General features: G+C 29.8%; 3 protein-coding genes across 8 annotated transcripts in view; 1 reads left to right on the top strand and 2 right to left on the bottom strand.

The window, feature by feature from the left end:
* Positions 1–369: 369 nt before the first annotated feature.
* LOC106691548 (alpha-tubulin N-acetyltransferase) lies at positions 370–16,426 on the bottom strand. Of its 5 annotated transcripts, XR_010843247.1 has the most exons (9): positions 16,251–16,426; positions 14,258–14,407; positions 11,261–11,432; positions 8,805–8,967; positions 8,462–8,498; positions 6,228–6,300; positions 5,948–6,056; positions 4,859–5,102; positions 370–631 (listed from the first exon to the last, which is right to left on the bottom strand). XR_010843247.1 is itself a non-coding variant. In XM_014437349.2 (8 exons), the coding sequence occupies exons 1-7, from the start codon at positions 16,352–16,354 to the stop codon at positions 6,030–6,032; spliced, it is 726 nt and encodes a 241-aa protein (XP_014292835.1). In that variant the 5' UTR covers positions 16,355–16,426; the 3' UTR covers positions 370–631; positions 6,013–6,029. The 5 variants fall into 5 exon arrangements, 3 of the variants coding, with proteins under 3 accessions (XP_014292835.1, XP_014292834.1, XP_024218684.1); XR_001344804.2 differs by lacking the exon at positions 4,859–5,102 and having other exon boundaries at positions 16,251–16,425; XM_014437349.2 differs by lacking the exon at positions 4,859–5,102 and having other exon boundaries at positions 6,013–6,056.
* A 31-nt stretch (positions 16,427–16,457) lies between these two features.
* LOC106691547 (inositol monophosphatase 1) overlaps positions 16,458–23,882 on the top strand; it is a 9,345-nt gene continuing 1,920 nt past the window's right edge. The window contains exons 1-5 of the mRNA XM_014437347.2: positions 16,458–16,657; positions 16,773–16,906; positions 16,986–17,245; positions 18,719–18,824; positions 22,505–22,656. Coding sequence (XP_014292833.1) covers positions 16,595–16,657; positions 16,773–16,906; positions 16,986–17,245; positions 18,719–18,824; positions 22,505–22,656 — 715 coding nt within the window. The 5' untranslated portion in view covers positions 16,458–16,594. The remainder of the gene's footprint in view (positions 16,658–16,772; positions 16,907–16,985; positions 17,246–18,718; positions 18,825–22,504; positions 22,657–23,882) is intronic.
* The window catches only part of LOC106691546 (centrosomal protein of 78 kDa), a 21,495-nt gene continuing 20,389 nt past the window's right edge, over positions 22,777–23,882 (bottom strand). For both annotated transcript variants that reach the window (XR_010843246.1, XR_010843244.1), the window contains one exon: positions 22,777–22,868. The gene's annotated coding sequence lies outside the window, so the exon portion shown is untranslated. The remainder of the gene's footprint in view (positions 22,869–23,882) is intronic.

Here is a 23,882-nt window from a genome sequence, read left to right on the forward strand (position 1 = left end):
ATACTTTAATGCATAATTGATCATAAATAAATAACAAGTTAACAGGTACATAAAATAACAAATAAAGTTATAAGATCTTATAAAACTCTTAGAAAAAACAGTACAGAATTTCAGTTATAAAAATGAGAAAAAAAGGCACTTTGAAAGGCTTGAAGAATTTCCTTTTTACGCCCTAATTTCTCAGGTCAATTCTTAAAATGACCATATAATTACATTTGGTCTAGAAGGTAACATACCAATAGTAGCACTAATAAAATAATGCAAGTAATTATCAAAATACATAAATAATAGGAAAGAAAAATGATTTATGTTAATATTTCGATTGTGGTATAAAATCGTCATATAAATTTAGTTGGTATTTTGATAAAGATTAAAACTAGAGCAATTTAACAGATTTTGTTACAAATGATAGTTAAAAATTTTTTAACCAAAATATAAAAACATTAAAATATTGCATATTGCCCACATTCATGTACTCAAAACAATAGGAACCACACTTTTTAATATTTTAAAACAGTTTGACACCCGGAGAAGCAGGAGGCATAGAGGCAAGTGCATGTGGCATAGTGTACAGCTGGTTAGGTGCAACTTGTGCCAGCCAGGATTTATCTTGGCTGCTCCAGTTCAAGCACTGCAACATGTTTCATACATCATTTTAATGTATAATATAAATAATTATCAAGTCTAAATATTATAATATAGTATTTGTAAACAAATATGAAAATGTAATAATTATTATGAGAATAATCTCATATTTCATAGATTGAGAAATTTTATACCTTATAATATATTAAAACAAGCATAACTATCGTGTCTAAAATGATTTAATATATCTTTCATATCAAGAAACTGCAATAAAGACCTTTTTTAATGCATCAAGCAACAATTTAAACTTCATAAAAATTTGATGCTCCTAAATAAATAATTTATGAACAATGATGGCATGTGAACAATTAAAAATTTGAAAGATCATTTCTAAAAACAGACTCCCTACTTGATTATCGATTAGCACTTGATCCTTTTGTCTTTGGAACAAACAAATAACAAAAAAAAAAACAGGTAACTTTTTATTATGCAATAGTCAATTTGGTAAAAAAATGCAATGGAGAGAATCTTGGTTCATTTTATCTAAAATATAACTTTAATTAGTCTTAATACATGCTATATACAAATATAGTACTAAGTGCTGAACCTCTGACCTTATGTGGGTGCTAGTGGTATAGGTTTTTTTATATACATCACTATATTGATCATAGAAACTGCAATTTTTTTTATACACAGATATTTTTTACAAGTAATCTTCAATTTTTATGTACTGAGTTGAACTATATAGATACGGTGAAACCTCTTCTAATGGACACACCTCCTAACTGACAATTTTTAAATGTCAGCCTGAGTACAAATAACTTCAGACCCCTCTGCATCGAACATAGGCAGCTACATTTTTGACATTACAAGATATATAAACCTTTTTGAACAGATACCTAATAAATGTTGAAAATTAAGAAAATGTTATTTTACAGGTTTATATTCTGATATAAATATGTAGGTCACTTTTTTAATTGCTGAAACAGTGTGTTAAAGTGTCACTGAAAGATGACAACCATATTATTAATGAAACCTACAGTAACAACACCGTAATCACATCAAAGAAATTGTCAGTTTTTTTTTTTTTTTTTATTCCTATACAAAGTATTCCTGATCTAATAAGGGATTTATTCTGAACAGTGAAATGGTAATAGGATGAAGTCATTTTCCACTGTGTCACATTTTGGACTCCTTGCCACTCCATGGTTATAAATTCCCTTATTTTATGTTTTTAAATAAATTTTTAATATATTTTGTGTATGCATAGAAAACAAAATTGTGTAAATAAATTCCATTAATTCAAATAAATGTTTGGATACATGTATGTACATATTCATTTTCTAATAGCGGGTAAATTCATTCGACTTGTGGCAGTCATTTTATTGATACTGTTATATTATTGAAACATTAAAAAAAATGATTCTGACTTATATTATGAATTTATATAAGATACAACAATAATATCTGTTTTGGACAACTCATCCCTCTAGAATAAGTATAATATAATGTAATTATATCACTTAATTATACTATAATTCTAATTACCCTATAATATTAGAATAATTATAAAATGAATTTGAGCTTTAGAGTCATAAAATGTAAAAAAAAAAAAAAAGAAGAAGAAATGCTTTTTTATATAGAAAATAGGTTTTATTATTTTGGTTTGTCAATAAAACGGTAGATAATGACACTGCTCTGGCATAGGATAGCTTGGCTTCCTTTTGGGCCTAGAGCAGTCTGTCCTGGCATCCATTAATGAAAACACACTCTCATTGTCTTTATTTATAAAACCTTCCCTACTTTCCACAACAATTTATTTCTAATTAGAAAGTACACAGTTAAACATATAGACAGAGGATTATTTACATAGAATTTGAAAGGATTACTTACAAAAGCAGGGTTTAAATAAAGGAAAATTACTTTAAGTATAGATAAGTAAGTAAATATTGGGTCATTCCACATAAAATGTTCATTTTTAATATTTAAGAAATTCAAGATGGGTTTAGTGGACTTTTGTTGTTCATTACGCTTATATTTACAGATTATAATGAGCCATCATTAATCCTCTTTTTTCTGGTTATATTAAATATCATTCCAATTGACTGTTTATTGTTTAGTATGCCATAAAATATGACCATGGAAACCTGAAAATTTGAGAATTTTTTTTTTAGTTTTAATTTGGACACTCAGCAGCCCAAGCTGCAAGAAACATGTGGTATTGCGGCATTTAGAGAAGGGTGCTCTAAAGAACAGACCATTCACCGGTGATTTGAAAAATTTTTGGCTGGTGACAGATTTGGATAACCAACCCTAAGGAAGACCTCTACCAGCAATAGACGATGATGAACTTAAGACTTACTGTGAGAAGAAAACTCTTATCAAACAGTTAAAGGACTTGCAGCACAACAGGATACAAGCGTATTAACATATAAAGACCATTGGTAAAGTAAAAAAATGTAGATCTATGGATACCTCATGAACTTAATGAACAAGGAACAGGAGCTCAAGCATTATGAGACATGCTTTTCACTGCTTACTAAGCAAAAAACTGAGTCTTTTCTCAAAAGGATACTCATGTGTGATGAAAAGTGGATTGTATATGACTACTGGTGTCAGTCAGATCAGTGGTTAAATATCAAAGAAAGACAGGGACACATGCTAAAACCAAATTTGCATCCGAAAAAATTATTGGTTTCTGTGTGGTGGTCAATGGCAGGAATAATTCATTTATACTTTTTGCCCAGAGGTGAAACCATCACATCCACATCGTACTGCAGTGATATTGATATAACGCATCAAGAGCCAACCTGCATTGGTTAATCGGAAGGAACCTCATGTTTCACAACAGAAAGTAGTGAAGAAACTAAATGAGCTGTGTCCTCCAAGAAGTCCTTCCACACTCACCTTACTCACCAGACTTATCTCCAACAGGTTTACATTTATTAAGAATTTTGGATAACTTCTACAAAAGTAAAATTTTTGAAAATGATTCTCAGGTCAAAAACACATTTTTTGACTTCATTTCTTCACAAAACCCTGAATTTTTCAGTTCTGGAATTAAAAAGTTGATAACATGTTGTAGAAAATGAATAATGAGGGTAAATATTTTGAAAAAAAATATTTTTATTTCATAAAGTTCTTTTAATAAATAACCTTTCATATGAAACAACCCAATATATAGTAAAAGTGGGCAGAATATTTGAACATGAGAGATATGATAGGAATGTGGGATTACATAAATTGATACAAGGTTATCGAGAGATATGTTTCTTCAAACATCCCAAAGACAAACCATAGATAGCAACAGATCCATTGTTTTTGTTTAGGTTTGAGATATTAATAAAATTGAAATAGTAAATGTGATGAAAAATTATTATTAGAAGCATGTAGAATTCAAATAGAAAAAGTGTTTCAAGTCTTTTCCTTGAGATGTTCTAATTGAAAATTATTCCATCCAGTACACTTGATGAACTGTGAATCAAATTTTCACATTATAGTTATAGTTTCTGGAAGCAGTCTATAACATATTAAGATCTTTCTCTTAACGAGAAAGGTGTGATGTCTTAACTCATTATAATTATCTTTGCTTCACTTATTGCTAGATTCTACCCTCAAGGAAATTGAATTTTTTATGCTACAAGACCAGGCTTTCTAGTATACACTGAAATTCCTTCCAACATTCTTTGTCATGGAGTTCCCTCCAGTCAGCTTCACCACACTGAGTCAAGAACCTGCTATGCTGCAGTGTAATATTTTTTAATCCAATACAAAATGGGATTCTATTATGTTTTATCATTTCCTAAGAAAATCTGAAATTCACTCCATCACAGGATAATATTCTTGATTTTCTAATTGAATATGCTGATAAGTAAATAAATACACTGGATATCATTTATAAAGATCTCGGATATAACAAGATATAGGTTATACTGTCGAGAATTTCCGGACCCTTGATTTTGCGAGCCTTACTATGGTATTTATTAATTGATATAGTAAACACAATCATAACGAGTGATTGACTAAAACGTCTCATTTTAACAACCCACTGGACTACAAAATTTTTTTAAAGTTTCTTTTTTACTTTAAATCCACGTTTTGAAGGAGGAGATAATTCATTTCCCTCCAGGGAATTATGATTTCCTTTAAGAGAGGCATCATGTCTTATAATAAAAAAACAACTGTGGAGGAGAAGATTTATATTAGTTACTTTCAATGAAAATGGTGAGACTAACATCATTTTGGTTAAAGAATTGAATGAAAGTTACTCCACCTTATCATCAATTAGGAAACATAGGGCCTTGATTCGAGATCTTGTAGAAAAGGATTCTTCAAAAGTTAAGAAACACCATCATTCCATCCAAAGAAATTGATGAGCTATGGTTGAAATGGTTTAAAATACAAAGAAACCGCAATTCCACTTTCTCAGGTCCCATTCTGCTTGCTACGGGGAGCTGAAGGGCTAAAGGGAAAGGGGATTTCTTGTAGCACCATGCAAATTTCAGAAGAAGAAATATCTAAAACGTCAACAATTAACATTAAACATTCTGAATTTGATGTAATGGATGAACCAGATTTTTTACCATGATGTGTATCTTTAGAATTGTCATGTATGTTCATTGTTTTATAAAAAATAAAGTTCTATACATTCTGCAAATAAACCAATTTATTAGTGTTTTGTTGTAATAATTAATTTATTATTAATTTTATTAAATTCTAATTTCACATTTACTTGATATATGCAGTGATTAGTTATAACAACGATCAGCTATAATGGTCGAAAATGCCTAGTCTGATGAAGGCCATTATAAAGGATATCCAGTGTATTAATATTTATAAAAGAAATTTGATTATTATTTTGTACTTCAATGTTAAATATAAAGAGAAAAAAACACTTCCCACTTAGGTAAAAATATTAAGGATCAACCCGTATTCATTAAATTATAGTAAACACAATAGGTCACAGAGTTCATGCACATGCTGTTAATAACTATCTATAGATTGAAATAAGAAATAACAACTATCGATTGACTGCAACTTTCATTTCAATAGGGCATTAAATTATAAGGCATATAATTATAAATAATAAAAAATGGAATATAATTAGAATCTACCAATTGGTCTCTAAAACAAAGTTTGTAAGCTACATAAATAATACTATTAGAAAATAAATTAATATTCTAAAATATATACAAATTTTTGACATGACTCGAAATATATTTAAATCGAAAGCCAGTGTGCAAGATTTTAACCCGTGTCTACAACTATTTGAAATTTAAAAAAAAAATGAAGATAGATTTCAAACTGTATGTGCAATAGCAAGTAATAGAAATATGTACCAATTAAAAAGAAGGGAACAAACCTCATGCAATTATCATGGAACTTCTATACCCCCAACATGCCCTAAAAACTTTTAATAATACACACCACAAAACAAATATCCTTTAGCTCACTGGAGATGAATGTATTATCTGAAAATAAAACATTAAAAATACGTAAACAAGAAGTAAAAGGCATTACCATTTATTACCTAGATTACCATACTACAAGATGATGTTAATATCAAGGTAAGTACGAAAAAAGGTAAATCAAGCCATACTCAAAAGAAAACTAATGGAACAAAATTAATAACAATACTGAACCTTTCCAATTGTTGATTCCCTTTTATGAGCTGTAAAGCGGCCATTGTATGTTACTTTATCATCAAGGGTAGCTCTGCATAAAATCAGCACATGTTAATAATTATTATTAAAAGACAAATAATAAGAGATGAACTGACAGAAGCCTGCTCAAAATAAAATGTCATTATTTAGTAAACTATTCTAGAATGATATTTCTCTGTTGTATAATCAATAACGTTTACAGTAGAATCCCAATAACTGATATATCCTACTATTTTATTCATATTTTAACATTTGAGGCAAATAATATATTTTAGTATTTCTGTTTCGTAATGAAAAATGTTTTATAATTGTTACATTTGATATGGTTCTTGTATCCTAATTATGATACATAATTTTTTTTACTTTATATTTGACAGTAATGTCCTTACTCTGAGAGATATAGGGAGGGAGGTAAACGAACCTATCTGACATAACTCCTGCTTCTCCACATTGGGGGTTAAGAATAGGGTTGATAACACCATACCATCAAAAACACCTTAAAATGAAACCAAAAACTAGTCCTGGAAAATTGACGGTCTTAACAATGTAATGATCTTGGCTTAGTATTACATAGTATTAGTATAGTTATATTGTATTGAATAAAGTAAAAAGGTACAATATACTATTCACCACCTATACTATATAACCTATACTCCCTTATAGCTAGTTACCTCAATAACAGGAGTGCCTGGATCAGAGGTAACTACTAAAAGATCAAGAGGAAAATCAAGAGAAGATGGCCATAGGGCTTGGTCCTTGGTCTGGGCCTGTAGAAACTAGTGTTTGATGAGTTGCTGGAGTAATCAGAAGACAGAGGGTTCCTTGCGAAGCCATACATCAACAACCTGGCAGACTCAAAAGAGGCTCCACAGACAGGGCTCATCCTATAATTCTAGATATTTAAGGAAAGAGGGTTAAACCAGGTAATGTACCTCAGTATAAGGATATAAGATGATTCGATGCCACTCTTCACCTGGGATACTTGAGGGATAGGATGGCCAAATCACTAAATAGACTAAGCAGGATAGAGGGTATGTTTTGGGTTGTCCACGATGAACATCCATAACGGTGTGGTCTTGGGTATCCTGTGGTACACTACTACTAAGAAAGGAGCCTAGTCACCATACAGAGATTTGCTCACAAAGAGCCATAGAACAGCATCACATTAAGCGGAGCAGGTGCTGGCCAGAGCAATGCCCCTAGACATCACTCTAAAGGATGATTTTGTTAAATTTGATGTGAAAAGAGGCAGGGGGTGGTAGTGCTACCAGAGGGACTCTACAAGAGGATTGGTGAGACCCCGAACCTATGGAAAAGATGGACAGTGAATGACAAGCCAAAAATGTGTTAGTGGGAGGAAGTTCTTTACAGTTCATTTAAGGGTGGAAGGAAATACACTTTGTCAGGAAGGGCCAGGTGTTCAAGCCCTCCCTTCATTGGCAAGTCACCGGGAGCAGATGAAGTAGAAAAAGCAGACCGAGACCCCTGGATGGACCAGGCCGGCGTGTTGCAACAAAACCCTCCAAATCCTATATAATAAAAGAATAAATTGTTGATTATTGGTAAAAATATTAAGGGTCTGGTTAATCTCATGTTTTTAAATTGTATTTATATAAAATAATCTTCTTAAGTTTAATATTAATAGAATTCATATTTTTTTCCCCCAGACCATTGAAAATTACATTTTGGGATTCTGCTGTCAGTTCCAACTTCATAAATTATGAAAAAGTTATATTAATGTATTACAGTATTAATTTATCTATAATAATGTATTTTATCAAGCAAGATTAATAAAATGATAACTAGTGTGAATTCTAAAATAAACATCCAAAGGTTAAGAAATGAACAAATATAAAATGGTAAGAATATAGTCAAGAGTGAAATGGTAAATTAATACACCATACATTTAGTAAAATATGTTAGAAATTAGATAATCACAAAAAAATATATATATATATTTGAATTCATTATTCGATGCTATGAAAAGTTGTAGTTTTGATTTCTCAGTTATTTAAAAATGTATACTTATATATCAACAAAATATACTAGAGATATTAAGTCAAAATTTTATTTACAAAGATATTTATTATTTTCATTTTCAAATTTATATTTAATCTAATTCTTCTTTACAATTAAGAAACTTATGAAAACCTGACCCAAATAAAGTAAAAATCCATAAATGTAATGTTACACAATATTTTTACAAGCCATACCTGTAAGGACTTCCATAACTCCTTCTTGGGGAATTTTCTGCAAAAGAATAAAATAAAATAATAATACACCAAAAATTAACTAATAATAGTGTTTACAAAAAGAAGGGTAGCTGAGAGTGCTAAGATGTCACCTAGTTAGGCTAGTGTGTCACTCGTTCTAATAACTCCCAGGTAAACCTAAGTTAGATAGACTCTACTAACTTTTGGACTTATTAAAATTAAGTTTACACTAGTTAGATGTAGTTTATATAATAGATTTTCCAAATGAACAAATAGTATATACTATTATTAAACTAAATGAAAACGTTTTCATTTTGTGAAAAAAAAAAATAATTCTTCTCACCTGTAGAGGAATCGTTTTTCAAATTGGTGAAAAATCCACTAAACACAACAAAATTATTTGTCTGCCTGACAATATTTTCAAGGCCATAATGTTTTTTGAGGAAGCTTATGAATTTCTCAGAAGGCCTATCAATGGCTAACTTTACAGGTTTAATATTTTCCTCCTAGAGAAAAAGAGTATTTATAATAAATTTAAATCAAAAATACAAAAACAATCAAGATAAAATTTATAAATAATTAGTTAGTTGCAGATAACTAATACACTTGAGAAGGCTAAACCAAGACATTAACAACTAAAAATATCTAACTAAAACCCACAAAATAAATCCTCAACCTTTCACTTTGGCTAGAAAAGTGCACAATAGGTTATCCTTCCTGCTCTAGTTGGAGTACATAAGGTACTTCCAATGTAATAAGCAACTATTATTAGCTAGGGTCAGTGTTTTATACCAACTCCCTTAACTAACTGTTACTTATACTAATCATTCATTATAATTGATTAATTATAAAAAGAGTAGTACAGGAAGGAAAGAAGTATATTATACGACAATGAGCAAATAGAATAATGAAAATCGGATTTGGATCCTTAAAAAATCTAATAACCAAAAACCTTACTTTAAAAAAAAAACTAAAGTGAGGAGAATCTTGCCCATTGAGGTGCAACTTTTTAGGTTCTAGAATTTGTTGACTTGGTTACTTCACGATCAGGAAATGAAATTTGATTGAGAGAAATCTATCTAAATTAAAAGAAATATCTCTTTAATTTTTCAATTTCCATTAATTCATATTATAAGAAAGAAATTATGGATTCATGATAGCTGAAGTAGGTTATAAATAATTTTGACTAAATTTTCTTAATAACCAGAGAATGTTTATGGTAGTTTTACTATGTCTATGGTAGTGTCTGATTTGATTATAGACTGATCTTTGTTAGTCTTCAATTTTACCTTGAATTTTTCAACAAAAAATTATACTGTTGAAAAGTATATAATATAAATTCAAAGAAATAAAATTTAGCCTTCTCTAAAGGCTCGCATTTTTTCTGTATTGTTCTTTTTTGCCATCCCACTGGTCACACAAGTTTCGCTTCAAAAATATTCTAAAATATATATGAACTTTGCCAGATCCACAAACAATAAATCAAATCAAGTATGCTTTGGAACACCATAAATGACAGTATAATAAACACGAGAACTTATCATACAAAAGAATGTCAAACCCCAAAGTAATGATTGCAAAACTGTGATTCTAACTCCCTTCAAATTACAGATAAACAATTTTAAGTTTATCCTGTAAAAACGTTTTGTTTTTCATACTCCCTTAATACTGTAAATGATTCATTTATGATGCAAGACAATTTTTCTATCTCCTACATCTTTACTAATAGTGGTGGATGATCTTCTTCAAAAACCACTTGGATAATTAACTGAATCTTTTCCTCTCCATTTGATTAATCTTCTATTGGCAGTGAAGAAGACTCAGTAAATATATGAAACCTCAGAACAGACACAATTGACACTACTTTCGATTTTGAAAATTAGACAAATTTATCAACCAAACAATGGCACTTCAATTAGTTATTGTAATATACATAGGGATCAAACAGAAAATAATTTTTTATGTAAATATAGTTGAATATTCTTCTCAGGGATGGCACTTTGGATTCCTAACTTTAATTCACTTAATCATGCAACATTGTCAATACATATTTTTAACAGTCTAAACAATACATGGATAATTCTATAACATTCAAAATCAAATTCTTTTTCTAAGTATTCCTATTTTTATAAAAAAAAAAATTGTTTTCTTGGTTGTATAAAATAATTTAATACCATTTTTTTCCTCAAAATATCATCAAAAAAAGTTTTAAACCAGACAAATCTATAACGGTTTGATTTGAGAGTAATTTTACTGTTTTATCTTTGTGTACAAGAATTTATTGTTAGTTCTCTCTCTACCCAGTAAATAGTCTATCACTTGCTACTATATGTATTTAAAAAAAAAAAAATCTCAAACAAATGAAAATGAAAATTTTTGTCTCCCTTTGAAAAGTTGGAGTTGGCAGTTACATGTTTACACACTTTTGCTGATAGTGGTTGCAAAATAGTCAAGAACTATGAGCTATGTATCCAAGTATTAAGAATATAAAAATTTAACCAGAATTTTTAAAAACATTAGAATTAAGATAACTGTAATTGAAAGTGATAAAGCTTGGTAACAATGATTCAAATCGAAAAATATATTAATGAGTTACTATAAAGCTTGAGCAGAACCAATGAACCCATAGTAATAAAAAAATCCAAACCTAATAACAATTAATTTCATGATAAGGAAGGAGTAATGTTTTGGATAGAGATTAAAAATAATGTTTAACGGACTATGATAGTTCAAAAAACAATCACAGAAATAAAATTATTACAAATTGAATAAATTAGATATAATGATACTAGAAAATACCTCAAGCATGTAGTCAAAAAGAATCTTCCCATAGCCCATTCTTTGCCTGCTTTCATGAACATAAAAGTCAAGAACACATAAACATAACACATTGTGACAGTCGCCATACTCATCAAAAACATAAAGGCTCTTTCTTCCCATTTTCAGCATGCCAACTACTGACCCTCTTCCACTAAAAGGTCATATAAGTTTCAGTCAGTAAAGACAGAATTACAAAACTTAAAGGACACACATAACTTTTGAAAACAATCAATAAATTTATATAAGCATTATTCACAACAGCAAAAGCAATAAATAATAAATCGTAATAGAATAAAATACAAAATAACCAGAATAGAAGCAATAAGGATAAATACTTACATTAATATCATACATGAAAACAAATGAACAAAAAAAAAAGTAAAAACTTGCCCAAGTCCCAATGAATTCCAAATACAGTGGTCCCTAATAATGCAGGTTAAGGGGAAATAAAACCAACAACATTATAGGGGTACCTGCACAATAGTGGAGGGGATTAGGGTGGAAAATTATATATAATTGGAAGAAATGTACCCATACATATGTAATAAAGGTTCTACATAAAAAAAAACTGTTTATTAAGTTAATAGTTAAAAATAAAATATACTTTGTTTATTCATGTAATCGTTTCTCAAAAATATCATTTATTTTAAGTTGCTTTAAGCCCTTTTGCTTTGCATTCATAATTGTTGGTTTAATGGAAGATCCATTGGCAATTTTATGGGCAGAATAAATGATTTATGCCCTTCCATCCCAATCAATAAGGCACTGATAACAGAAAATACTAGACACTGCCTTACTCTTCAATTAAAATATTTTCATCTTATTTTAGGACAACAGGGCTACATTACATCTGAATCTGTGCTATAGTGAGCCATATAATAATTAAGGTCTACTGTAAATAAGAGCATTACAGATTGCAATCAAGCTATTCTCCCTAAAATATAAATGTATCAATAAATAACATTTTCCATTGTATTGAGTTATTAACATCCTTAAATTAAGTAAACTCACTTTAGATCCTTACATACAATTCTTAACTATTAATTTACTGCACATTATGAGGTAATATTATACCTACCTACATATACATACATTATACATAATATAAATAAAGTAGTATGATGATTTTAAAGCACACAAGTGTAAAACATAAAACTATTGTATTTTTTTTTATGAAAGTGATTTTGAGTAAAATTAGTTTGGAGCAGTTCATTCACCAGTCATTTGAAGAAGAGCTGTTTTTAAAATTTTAGTTTAGAGGGTTTATTGAATATGAATAGTTTCTTCTTTGTTATGATCTAAATTATATATTTGGGTTTATTATCTTTCTAACTAGAGATATTATAACAGATACTATCACTAAATTAAAATTAAAATACTGCTTGGATCATCTTCTAAGTTTTAACAAGAAAATAACCCCCAAATTCAGCTTACAGTATTCAAGAGATGAAGGAACTTCTCATAGGAAGTCACACAAATAATAAACTATTCTATATTATTGAAAAACAATCCCAAAACATTTTAAGTAATTAGATGACAATGTGAGAATATTAAGTTAAGGTTGTAAAGGTTAGTAAAATATAAGTAACAACTAATAACCTATTCTAAATAATTAATTAAAAAGTACATTATTGATGTATTATGGGAAAGAATTCTGTTTTCTAAAATATGTTTATTTGCTAGATGATGCATTTGTTAAAAAAGTAATAAACCCAAATATATAATTTAGATCGTAACTATTCATATTCAACAAACCATCAAAACTAAAATTTTAAAAATAGCTCTTCTTCAAACGACATTTTCGTATTTTCTTCTCATACCTCTCAATCAACTCAAATTTCATAAAACTTATCCAGTAGAAGAGATTATTCCACGATTTTATATCTATAACAGTTACATAAAACAAATTTTGTATTTATTTTTCCATAGATTCAGCCATTTGTTACAAATATCTGTGAACTTCTTTCAGTAATTCACTGTCACACTTCAATACATAACTGCCGACAGTATAATCATCTTATCACTTATTTTATTTATTTATTTTAATCCTTAACATTACCACAAAATGGTTTATTATTTGAATTTATATTTTATTATATCAGTAAATATCAATCAATAAAATAACTGGTATGTTTTTGGAATCTACAAATCTTGAAACATAAAACCTCAGAATATGAAGGGTGTGTAATTTATTATTTCTTGGTTGATTACAAAGGCTCATTATTTGAAATATTAAATCAAAACTAAGTCAATGCTAACTGCAAGTTTTTTATTTTAATTTTTTCTTCCTTTTGTTTCTGTAATATTTTGAAAAACTGTTTCCTAACACAGATAAATTTTTTTTCTAACTCAGATATGACTGAAGGAAATATATAATCCAACTCCACTTTAAAGTAAAAAGGCAGACACTAATGATGAGTTCTAAGGATTATCATCAATTGACCTGTAACTTTGGTGCTTAATTTTGAAAAAATCAGCCTTTTAATTTTGGAAAAAACAATACAGCAAACAGACAGATTTTCTTGTATACTATTCCTGGTTGAGAAGGAAAGGGTATAGAATGGTACAGAAATATAAATAAATAAATAATTTTCATATCATGATGAGCCACTACTCCTTTTTAATTCATCTCGGGTAAATAATAATTTTCATCTTGCACACTTGGAGATTCTCATGGCACAGCATAGTGATTGAGAATCATAAGTTTATTTATTACCAATTGGATTTTTGTGTGGCCTTAAAGGCTAGAAAATGCATACCTGGTTATTAATTGAAAATATAAATCTTTGTGAGTAGGAAAGGACATTTCAGTCTTTTTACACGCATACACACATTATTATGGACAATAAGTTAAGAAAACCATAAATTTTACCTCCAAAATCAAAATTTATAATATTAACAATTTATATAATCATTTACCACCATTAAACCATAAAAATCAAATTGTCATATTTTATTTTATATTTATGAACTTACTGGTTGCCATCTTTTTCAACCAGTAGATACACTATATGATCTTTATTTCTCAAAAGTTCTGTATTGGTAATAGGCTTCAATAATCCTTGAGCTTTAGCTGATGCATCACCCATTTCATCTAGAATGACAGCCATAATTTCCTGACACAACCTATAAATGAACAAATAACACTTACAAACAGTAATTTTATAGCAGTAATAAAAACTAATTACAGAATGGACTATAATATAAATGCCAAAAGATGATATATAAGGTAAATCAGGTCATGAGTGTTTTTGGAACAAGAGCATAATAGTTCTTTTTTTAAAAATAGCTATTGTCATCTTACAGTGCTGAGTGTAGTGGAAAACAAGGCAAATGCTTACTGTTCAAATGTTCCACAATTAGTAAATTCAAATACATGTTCTCTTACAAGTTTGAAAGTGTGTAGGGTTGATTGTTATTAAAGCAAACAACCTCAATACATTTAAGTTAAAGTTTTTAAAAATTTGTTTACAGTAAGTTGATGCGAGATATTAACTTAATGAATTAAGTATTAATAGTAACAATATTTTTGAAATTACTGAGGTTTAGACTAAGTTCTGCACTTACCCCTGAAATTTTGGGTATTAGGATAAAAGCAGATGTGAATAATGAGGCAAGTGCGGCTCATACCCTATATTTTTACTATTTAAGAATCCTCCAAAGTGATATGTATTTTTCCACCTCTAAAAATAGTAATATTACTATGAATATACGAATACTATGAAGTAGGTAGTATTTGAAGTTTCATTTTTCGGTATATTTAAATTAAGAAATAAATTGGTTTTCTTAATGTAATAAGTACAATTCGCTTAAAAATAAAACATAACTTTCCTAACATTTTTGGCTTAGTAGGAAGTTGCATTTTTATTATTTATATAACCATTGAAACATTTTATTCTCCTTATACTCCCTAGACTTTACCGGGAAAAATGCAAAACTAATAATGATAACAAAAATAAAATGATGACCAATTAATAAAATTATTGCTGGTTTAAAATTAGTAGGTAGCAGAGGCTTTATGCTCTTCTTCCAAGAACACACGATGAATGAAAGTCATACATGCTCTTACTCTATTTGTTTAGGATAAATACTAGCAACTAAATTGGAATTCATGATTTTTTAAAATTATAAAATTAACTAATTAATTATTTTCAAGGATTGTCTTTGGTGACGTTTCGACCTGAATTTCAGGTCTCCATCAGGGAGTAGTAGGCAGAGGTTCTAGATAAAACTGAATTTTGAGTTTGATTGAGATCTGAAATTCAGATCGAAACTTCGGCACAAACAAATCATTTTTTGTTTATTTGCTGACCGCAAACCATGACCATCTTCTCCACATAAAATCCTTTTGATTTCTCTAAAAAAAAGTACATAATGAAACAAATGGCACTTACGTATTAAACCGTCCCAATTATATTTCTGTTGTTGCAGGCTATAACCTTAAATGAAGCAAGGAATACCTATTTGACAAACAGATACTAATCTTAAGGATAAAACACTGAGAAGTGCTGTGGGGAGGGTCCCACAATATGGATTACATGACCATCAGTCAGCTAATATTTAGTGTTAGAAAGATCTTAGCATTCCTAGAAAAGGGTAGAATTTTCTGTGAACCCATAGGGTTAATTAATAAATTCATTCTTTCCCTATATCATAGATTAAAAAGTCTATAAGTTACAGCACATAGATATTCCTACCCCCAATGAGATAGGCTAGCATTTTTTCCAGCTGAAATCCAGAAGAAATAAATAGAAAATATTTAGGAATAAACAGAAACATAAAGTAGATAGATATATCAGATGTTTCAATTCAATCTCAAAGAACATTGCACTATTATGAAAACCTGAGAATAACAAAAGTAAAATGGTTTATCCATTTTCAATAAACTAAAATATTTTTGAAGAAGAAATCATATAATTTTAAATAAGTTTACCATGTATCTTACCAAACTATTGATTGACTAATATACCTTATTTGTCTGCTATCTCCATGAAATGTATCAGGCATTATAGTATTATTTATTTTAACAATATCGGTTTTGATAAAATCATTTATGTTAAAATTGAAATCCATTTTGATGACTACGAAAATTACGTGAAATGTAACAGTAAGTGTTCCTACATTAAGTGAAGGTTAGCAGCTATCAGCTGTTTCTACGTCACTACAAATATTTTCATCACATTTGTTATCACTATAGTGACCTAGGATGATGTTATCAGTGATTGATTTGTAGTTGTGATATATAATTGTTTCTGACGCAAAAGATATTTAGGTTACAATATATAAATTTAGGCATTGATATTATCAAGAAATATGGATCATGATATTCATAAATATTTTGAATCTGCTGTACCACTTGTAAAACAAGTTGGTGAAGTAAGTTTTAATATTTAGGGCTAAGTGCATGCAAGTTTTATGAATATTGCATTTTATGAACGAATTTCGCTCTCATCTATAAAATAGTTGCATAAAGTTGTGATTTCTTATTTAGATTGTCAGGGAAAACATTTATAAGGAAAAAACAGTTGATCTCAAAGAAAGTCGTGTGGATTTTGTTACAGAAACTGATAAGCAGGTTGAAGAAATCTTGATCAATGGTTTGCAATCTATTTACCCCAACCACAAGTAACAAAGTTTTTTATTTTTCAGTTTCCGGTAGTTTCTTTTTTCACTTAGTAATATTTGGAATAATGCATGTTGACAGATTCATTGGTGAAGAAAGTACTAGTGAAATTAATAAAGTCAAGTTGACAGATGACCCTACTTGGATTATTGATCCAGTGGATGGAACTATGAATTTTGTCCATTCAAATCCATGTGTTGGAGTATCTGTTGGATTGTATATTAACAAAGAACCAAAAGTTGGCATAGTGTACCTTCCTGTTTTTGATTATCTTTTTACAGCTATTGAAAATGAAGGTGCCTTTATGAATGGCAACAAAATTCAAGTTAGCAAAGTTAAAGGTAAAGTTGTATTTTTAATTTAACTCTTAGTTAATTGTAATTAAAAGTTTTAATCAACTTAGAATAGAAAATTAAACTAAGGACGGATTCAGCATTCCGGGACCTTTCCTTAAAAAATATAATTTACTCTAGTCAAAAATATTTATTTAATCTCCCCAGATTCTTACTTCAAGCTCATTTATCGGTGAATCTGATGTGTTTTGGACAGATATATTGTTCATTATAAAACACCAAAACCATTTTTATACACATTTATTCAGAGCACATAACATTGCTGTACAATATTTTATATATAACTTCCTCATGTCTCACCTTATCAATCATATGATATTTTAATTTTACACCTGCAATTATTGATTTGATTTTGACGAGAAAATGTCATGTCAGTGTAAATGAAATTGAAAAAAAAATGCTGACATTGAAGAAATATAGACTCTTCTATGAGCTAATTTATTTGTCATTTTGGTATGGACACAGTTTTTGTTGCAGTGTCCGAACAATCAATCCCAACATAAGTCTATTCTGAATCGCAACATTAATCAACTCATAAACCCCCAGTTTTGTCTTATATATTTGTATATACATTTATATATTATTGATGTGACACAGGAAAGAATGTCAGTGGAAAAAGACTAAAAAGTTACTGGAGGAGTGGAAAAGCTTGCAAAAATAAATGATAATTAATTTTTTCAATGGAAGTATAATGCTGGAGGTATAATTGATTGTAGATGAGGATAGTTGGGGGTGCATTAAAGTAATATTATTATTATGCTTTATGACTCATTATTGACTGCACTATCAACCATCTTCTCTTTGAAATATAATGTTAATTACATCTTCAACAGAGGGATTTAGAGCAATATGCTATGATACCTACCTAAATGTTTCATCCCTCTAATTCTATATAGTTCATCAGTCATGTTTTTATCTATAATTCATCCCAATTGGACATAGTTTTGGATTCCTGGAGAGGTTAAGAAAATACAGACTTGTGCCTATAGCTAATGTCTAGAACACTGATATCAAAGATTTTTTGTTATGCCAAACTTTAAAGAATTTAAAGTTTTGCTGGCTCACTGACAATAAGCTAAATTAAAAACACTTTATCTCAGCACATTCTGCATTCTGTAAAATGCTACTTCCTCTTCAATTCAAATGATGAAATAAGTATTCATACTGAATTTAGAGTCAATTGGTAAGAAATATTATGAAGATTAATAATTTTCTAAAAGAGCCATTGTCTGACAGCTGTTAAATTATTTAAGGTATACTGTAAGGAAACAAATGTTTAGAATCACTGGTCTAGAAAATCTAAAGCCTATGGAGTCAGTAAAGTATTATATTATCGTGACTTTGATAGGCCTGCAAGATTAAATATGTACCAAAATTAAGTTTAACTAGTTGTTAATTTCAATATCTTGAGGACAAACAAATTAAAAATTGAGTATATTATTTTATTTATTTTGTTTACAGCTTTTTCTGATGCTCTGGTCATCATTGAAGGAGGCTCAAGTCGGGAACCTGCAAAAGTGGACTGTATGGTGGAAAATTTCCGAACCATATTGAATGAAGCCCATGGGTATACTATTTTGTTATCAAATTATCCAATGGTAGACAATGAAAACATTGATATTCCATTTTAGTAAATGTTACAAGAGAAACAAATATATGTTTTAAAAAGTTTGTGAAGTGATACAGATTTAGTGCCTATAATATTTACCACAACCTTAGTTACTAATAGATTAGAGCATAATATATGTACTTTCAATTAACAAAACTTTCACTGCTTCAATTAATAGTAGTTTTTATTTCATAGACTGATGGAGGTTTTTATTGTCTTCCATCATATTGCTTTATATAGCTCTTAGTTAAAAATCAATAAATCCTATGAATAATAAATCTGGATTATTTGCCAAAGAACTAAATCAACTTCTGCTCTATTTTACTTCAACATAGGCATATCTATTAACTTAATAGCCAGATACAGGGATTAATCTTTTTAATAGCATCCAACCTACATTAATAAGCTCTTCATACTTTCATAATTCATGCTTACAACTTTTCTCTTTAAAACTCCATTTTACTCACAGCCTAGAAAAAAGTACAGCGGAATCAGGTTCCATAATCCTCCACAACTTCTGACTTTGGACCCATCTCCATCCTATAAAACCTGTTAAAGCCTTTAGAAAGATTAATTCATTCCCAACTCATCTTATTTCTTGAACAAAATACTGTCCTTAACCCTTTCAAATCAGGTTTCCGTTCTGATCATTCCACCCAGTTGCCTCTGCTGAACATTTTGCAAGATCTCTATTCCTCTATAGACCAACATAAAATCACAGGCCTTGTCCTCTTTCGTGTCTCAAAAGCCTTTGACTCTGTTGACCACATAATCTTCCTGTCAAAATTACAAAATATTTCCTTATCTGATAGTTCTTTGTACTGTCTTCACTCCTTCCTGTTCTTCTACTCCCAAACTGTAATTATTCCCAATAAACCACCCTCACCATCACTACTCCCTTCTCTGTTCCTCCCCCTCACCAACTTTATTTTCCATATATATAAATGACCTACCTAATGTTATCTACCTCTCTCAGTATCATTTGTAAATGGCCATCAAACATAGATATCCTTTCATCCTTCTGACATGATTGAAGCATCCTGTAAGCTCCAGAAAGACATAGACAGCATTCACAGCTGGGCTTTAAAAAATAAGTTGAGCCTAAATCCAGCAAAAACCAAGGCCATTCTCATTGGTACAAAAACCTTCCTTCATTCCCTTCCTTACTATCTATTGCTATAACTCAACGACACACTCACCCTGTTTCAAAACACCATATAAAAACCTTGGAGTCATCTTTGATCAGTTCCTAAAATGGAATAGCCAAATAACCTGGAAATTCATCTCTATCTTTTAACAGCTCCTAACATTCCAAGATTTATTTCCACAAAGTACCCATCTGCTTTTAGTATACTCCCTCATTCTCCCACAACTTGACTGTGGATGTCTAGTGTATGGAGGACAATCTGGTGAACAAGATATGAGACTGAAAAGATTAATGAACTGCTTCAGAAAATTCATCTTTGGCATTCCCAGACGTTCTCATATCTCTCACTATTATTCATAGAAAAGTTGGCTCTATCCCAGATCTAAAGGATTATATTATATTATATTATAACCCTTTAACCTTCTAGTTGCGTTTGTATTCCAAACCTTAAAAACCAAAAAATTCTCCTACATTATTGATCTCCTCACCCTATGTTTTCCATCGACATGTTAGATACAAAGCTACCTCATTTTGGAATTCCTTACCTACGTCCATTCGTAAAGCTTCCTCCTTAACATCAATTATGTAACCATCTTCTGTAAACTTGTAAATAATAAATTCCAATACAAACTTGCATAAATATGTATCTTTTGTTCATATTTTTTTTCTCTAGCTCCTTAGTTCTGTTAGGCATGTAAATACATATTTCATTTCATTTATATTTATATTTCATTAAATGTAGTCAGACACGTGCTGCTGAAATTTTTCAATTTTTTATTCCTAGGGGTCCAAGTGTCCCAGAATTGAGATTGATTTTTCACTTTATACTTTTATAATCAAGTCTCGTAGCTGTTCTGATAGCTACCCCTATTCCTCCTTCCAGATTAATTTTATTTTAAAATTTGAGTATGTGGTCAATAGTATATATTTTTAGGTGGAGCAATCTTTGGCAATTGCCCAAAATAATTCTGCTGCTATTATTTTTCTTTTGAAAAATAAAATTGAAAACATTTCTAAATGCACAATAGTGTTTTTACTCTGTAATTTTTGTGGCTCAGTTTATTGTATTTCTTATGTGTTGTCACAAAATGGCTGTATATAATTTTTAATAATAGACTTTTGTTCCTTGTTTCATATATCGAAAATGAGTTTATAGATCTCATAGTAGAGCATACTCCTCTCCTCTTTTAACCCTTTAAGTGGCAGGCGAAAAAGAGGTGCCTGTGAGAAGATAACCAGCCGAATTTCACAATTTTACTAGGGTTTTGATAAAGGCTCATAAAACCAAACAAAAAACAATATTTACATAATTCATAGAGCAGTATATTAAGGATGAAATAGAAAATAAAACAATGGCTCTAATTTTTCTATATTTTGTGAAAATTATATAAATAATAAACGTATAAATGATGATAAAGAAAATAATAGTTAAGTTTTTTCTTACAAAACGTATTTGCACATATTAAAAGTGATCTTTTCATCGTAATTTTATATAGACCATTTATTACATAGTATATACTTTGCATTTTCATTTATATTTTTACATTGTAATTGAAACTATTTTTTAAAATTCTCTTGTTATGAAATTAGACCATTTATAATGTATTATAAATTTATTTTGAGGTAGAGTTCTCTTGCAATGTGAAGCGCTATATATCGACTCTGGCACTTTTTCCCAGTGCAGCAACAGCTGATATATCAGCGTCCGGCACTGAAAGGGTTAAGTATCTCTGATGGAAATCCCACATTTCGCCGTTTCATTTTTATTTAGTAAACTTCTTCTACCTGTTCTAAGTTAAGAGGTTCCAATGTAATACCCATACTCGTATGTTGAGTGATTCAATTTTCTGAAACTCTTCTGAGCCAATATTGAATTATTTCCTGATATAACTTCTCCATCAGTCTGCAATTTCTCTCTGCTTTCAATTAATGGACCTTTCATGTTCGAAAAACATTTAAGGGAATGAATCCTTGAATACCTTCAACCTAATATAAAAATCTCTAATATTTTTACCTTCAAAATCCTCACTTAATGAAAATTTGATGTACCTGGTCAAACAATTGGCTATTCTATCTATTTTCTTTGTCTTATCCTGTTTTCTCCTTAGTATTTACAACAGCTTTATTTTGCTATAAATTTGTTTTAGATGTCTTCTTCTAATGGACTCCTTTTTAATATTCAAGATCTTTTCCCTTATATTTTTTTTTGGGTTACAGAGGCTTATAACAATATTTTCGAATTTTGTTCCTGTTAACAGCAACTTCTGCTGAGAGGCAGGAGCTATCCTGGGATTAGTTGATTCAGATAAATGATGGGATAGAACTAATTAAATAGTATTCAATGAGATCTAGTTTTTAATTCATAATTCTCTTGAACTACATCTTAGGGCCATCATGTCTCTTTTTCAATTTGTTTTTCTGATTTAGAGGTAATAGTAATCTTAGTTAATTTATTAAATGATGTATATTGTATAATAATTAAATACTATAGTTTTAGAACAAGTGGTTCAGCAGTGTACAATATAACAAGTGTTGCAAGTGGTGGAGCTGATTGCTATCTTGAATTTGGTTGCCATGCTTGGGATATGGCTGCAGGTGCTACAATAATAAAGGAAGCAGGCGGTGTAATTATGGACCCATCAGGTAAAGCATGCTCTAATTTTTGTTTTAGCCTATCATCAGCCATTACTTATATTAAGAAGTATTGTTTATGGAAAGAATTGCTTATTTATATAACTTTATTATTATTTATTTATCCATCAAGCTCACCATCAGTACTTAAACTTGGTTCATATGGAGACATTACTGTAAACTTCCGAAATCTCTCCGTGAGCCTTAGTAGCTTGGTTTCTTTTCTGAAAATAAAAAAGTAAAATATGTCATGAACATTTATTTTTTATTGTTGAAGTTCAAATTGCCATAAAACTTACATTTATTAGCAGAACTAGACAAAACTTGGTTCCAAAGTAATCAACTAACATCCAATGTCAAAAGAATAGAATATGTATTTGTGGCTACTGAAATGTTTTACTCTTTTATTTATGAAAATATAAATATAGTCTCATTTTATGTATAACATTATCTTCTCACTTTTCAAGTTAACACCAGCTTTGAAGATAAAATTTAATTCTAATGATTGGGCTGTGGATATCATTTGTAAGTACGTTGCAGCCCTTGGTCCAGGCATTATTTACACCTAATTGTTAGAACAAATCCCAATGACTTTTGGGTAATTTGAAGATTGATAAAAAACAATCCAATTGATCAAAGTAATATTGCTTCTGTTAAAATATTTAATTTATAGTCTAATTGAATTTTGTTCATAAATAAGATTAGATTTAGCCAGAACTTAGTGCTAAGCATGCCAAGAATATTGGCTGTCGTGTTGTATGACGACTTGGCTGCACTGAGAGGTAGTGAGAGGGTCACCTGAACCCAATGAGCACCAGGGATCCATGTCAGTACCAAAACTTGCCTCATAGTATCCATTTCTGTGAAATATTTCAATAAAAAAATCTTGCCAAGTGCAAGATGCTCACTATCATAAGGTTCCTTCTCGTGGAAGGAAAAACTTTGAAATTTCTCTGACAAAGGGAGTATATTTGTTGCATGACAACAAACCACCCGCACATGGTCAACACCACCAAGGAGTCATTTAGTTGGGATATGTTGACTACTCTGTTTACTCCCCTGACTTGGAGCCTTCAGTTTTTCATGATTCCATCTTCTTTTAAACTCACATGGGTGTGAAAAAAATTCAAATCAATTCTTTTTAAATACAATTTTTATTAAAAATTGAGTACTCTTACCTTCTGGACGACGTAGATTAGTATGTTCACTAATATGCTCTAGGAAAGAATATATAAGTA

This window comes from Halyomorpha halys, unplaced genomic scaffold, assembly GCF_000696795.3.
Source record: "Halyomorpha halys isolate HHAL.00 unplaced genomic scaffold, Hhal_1.1 Scaffold2479.1, whole genome shotgun sequence".
NCBI lineage: Eukaryota > Metazoa > Arthropoda > Insecta > Hemiptera > Pentatomidae > Halyomorpha > Halyomorpha halys.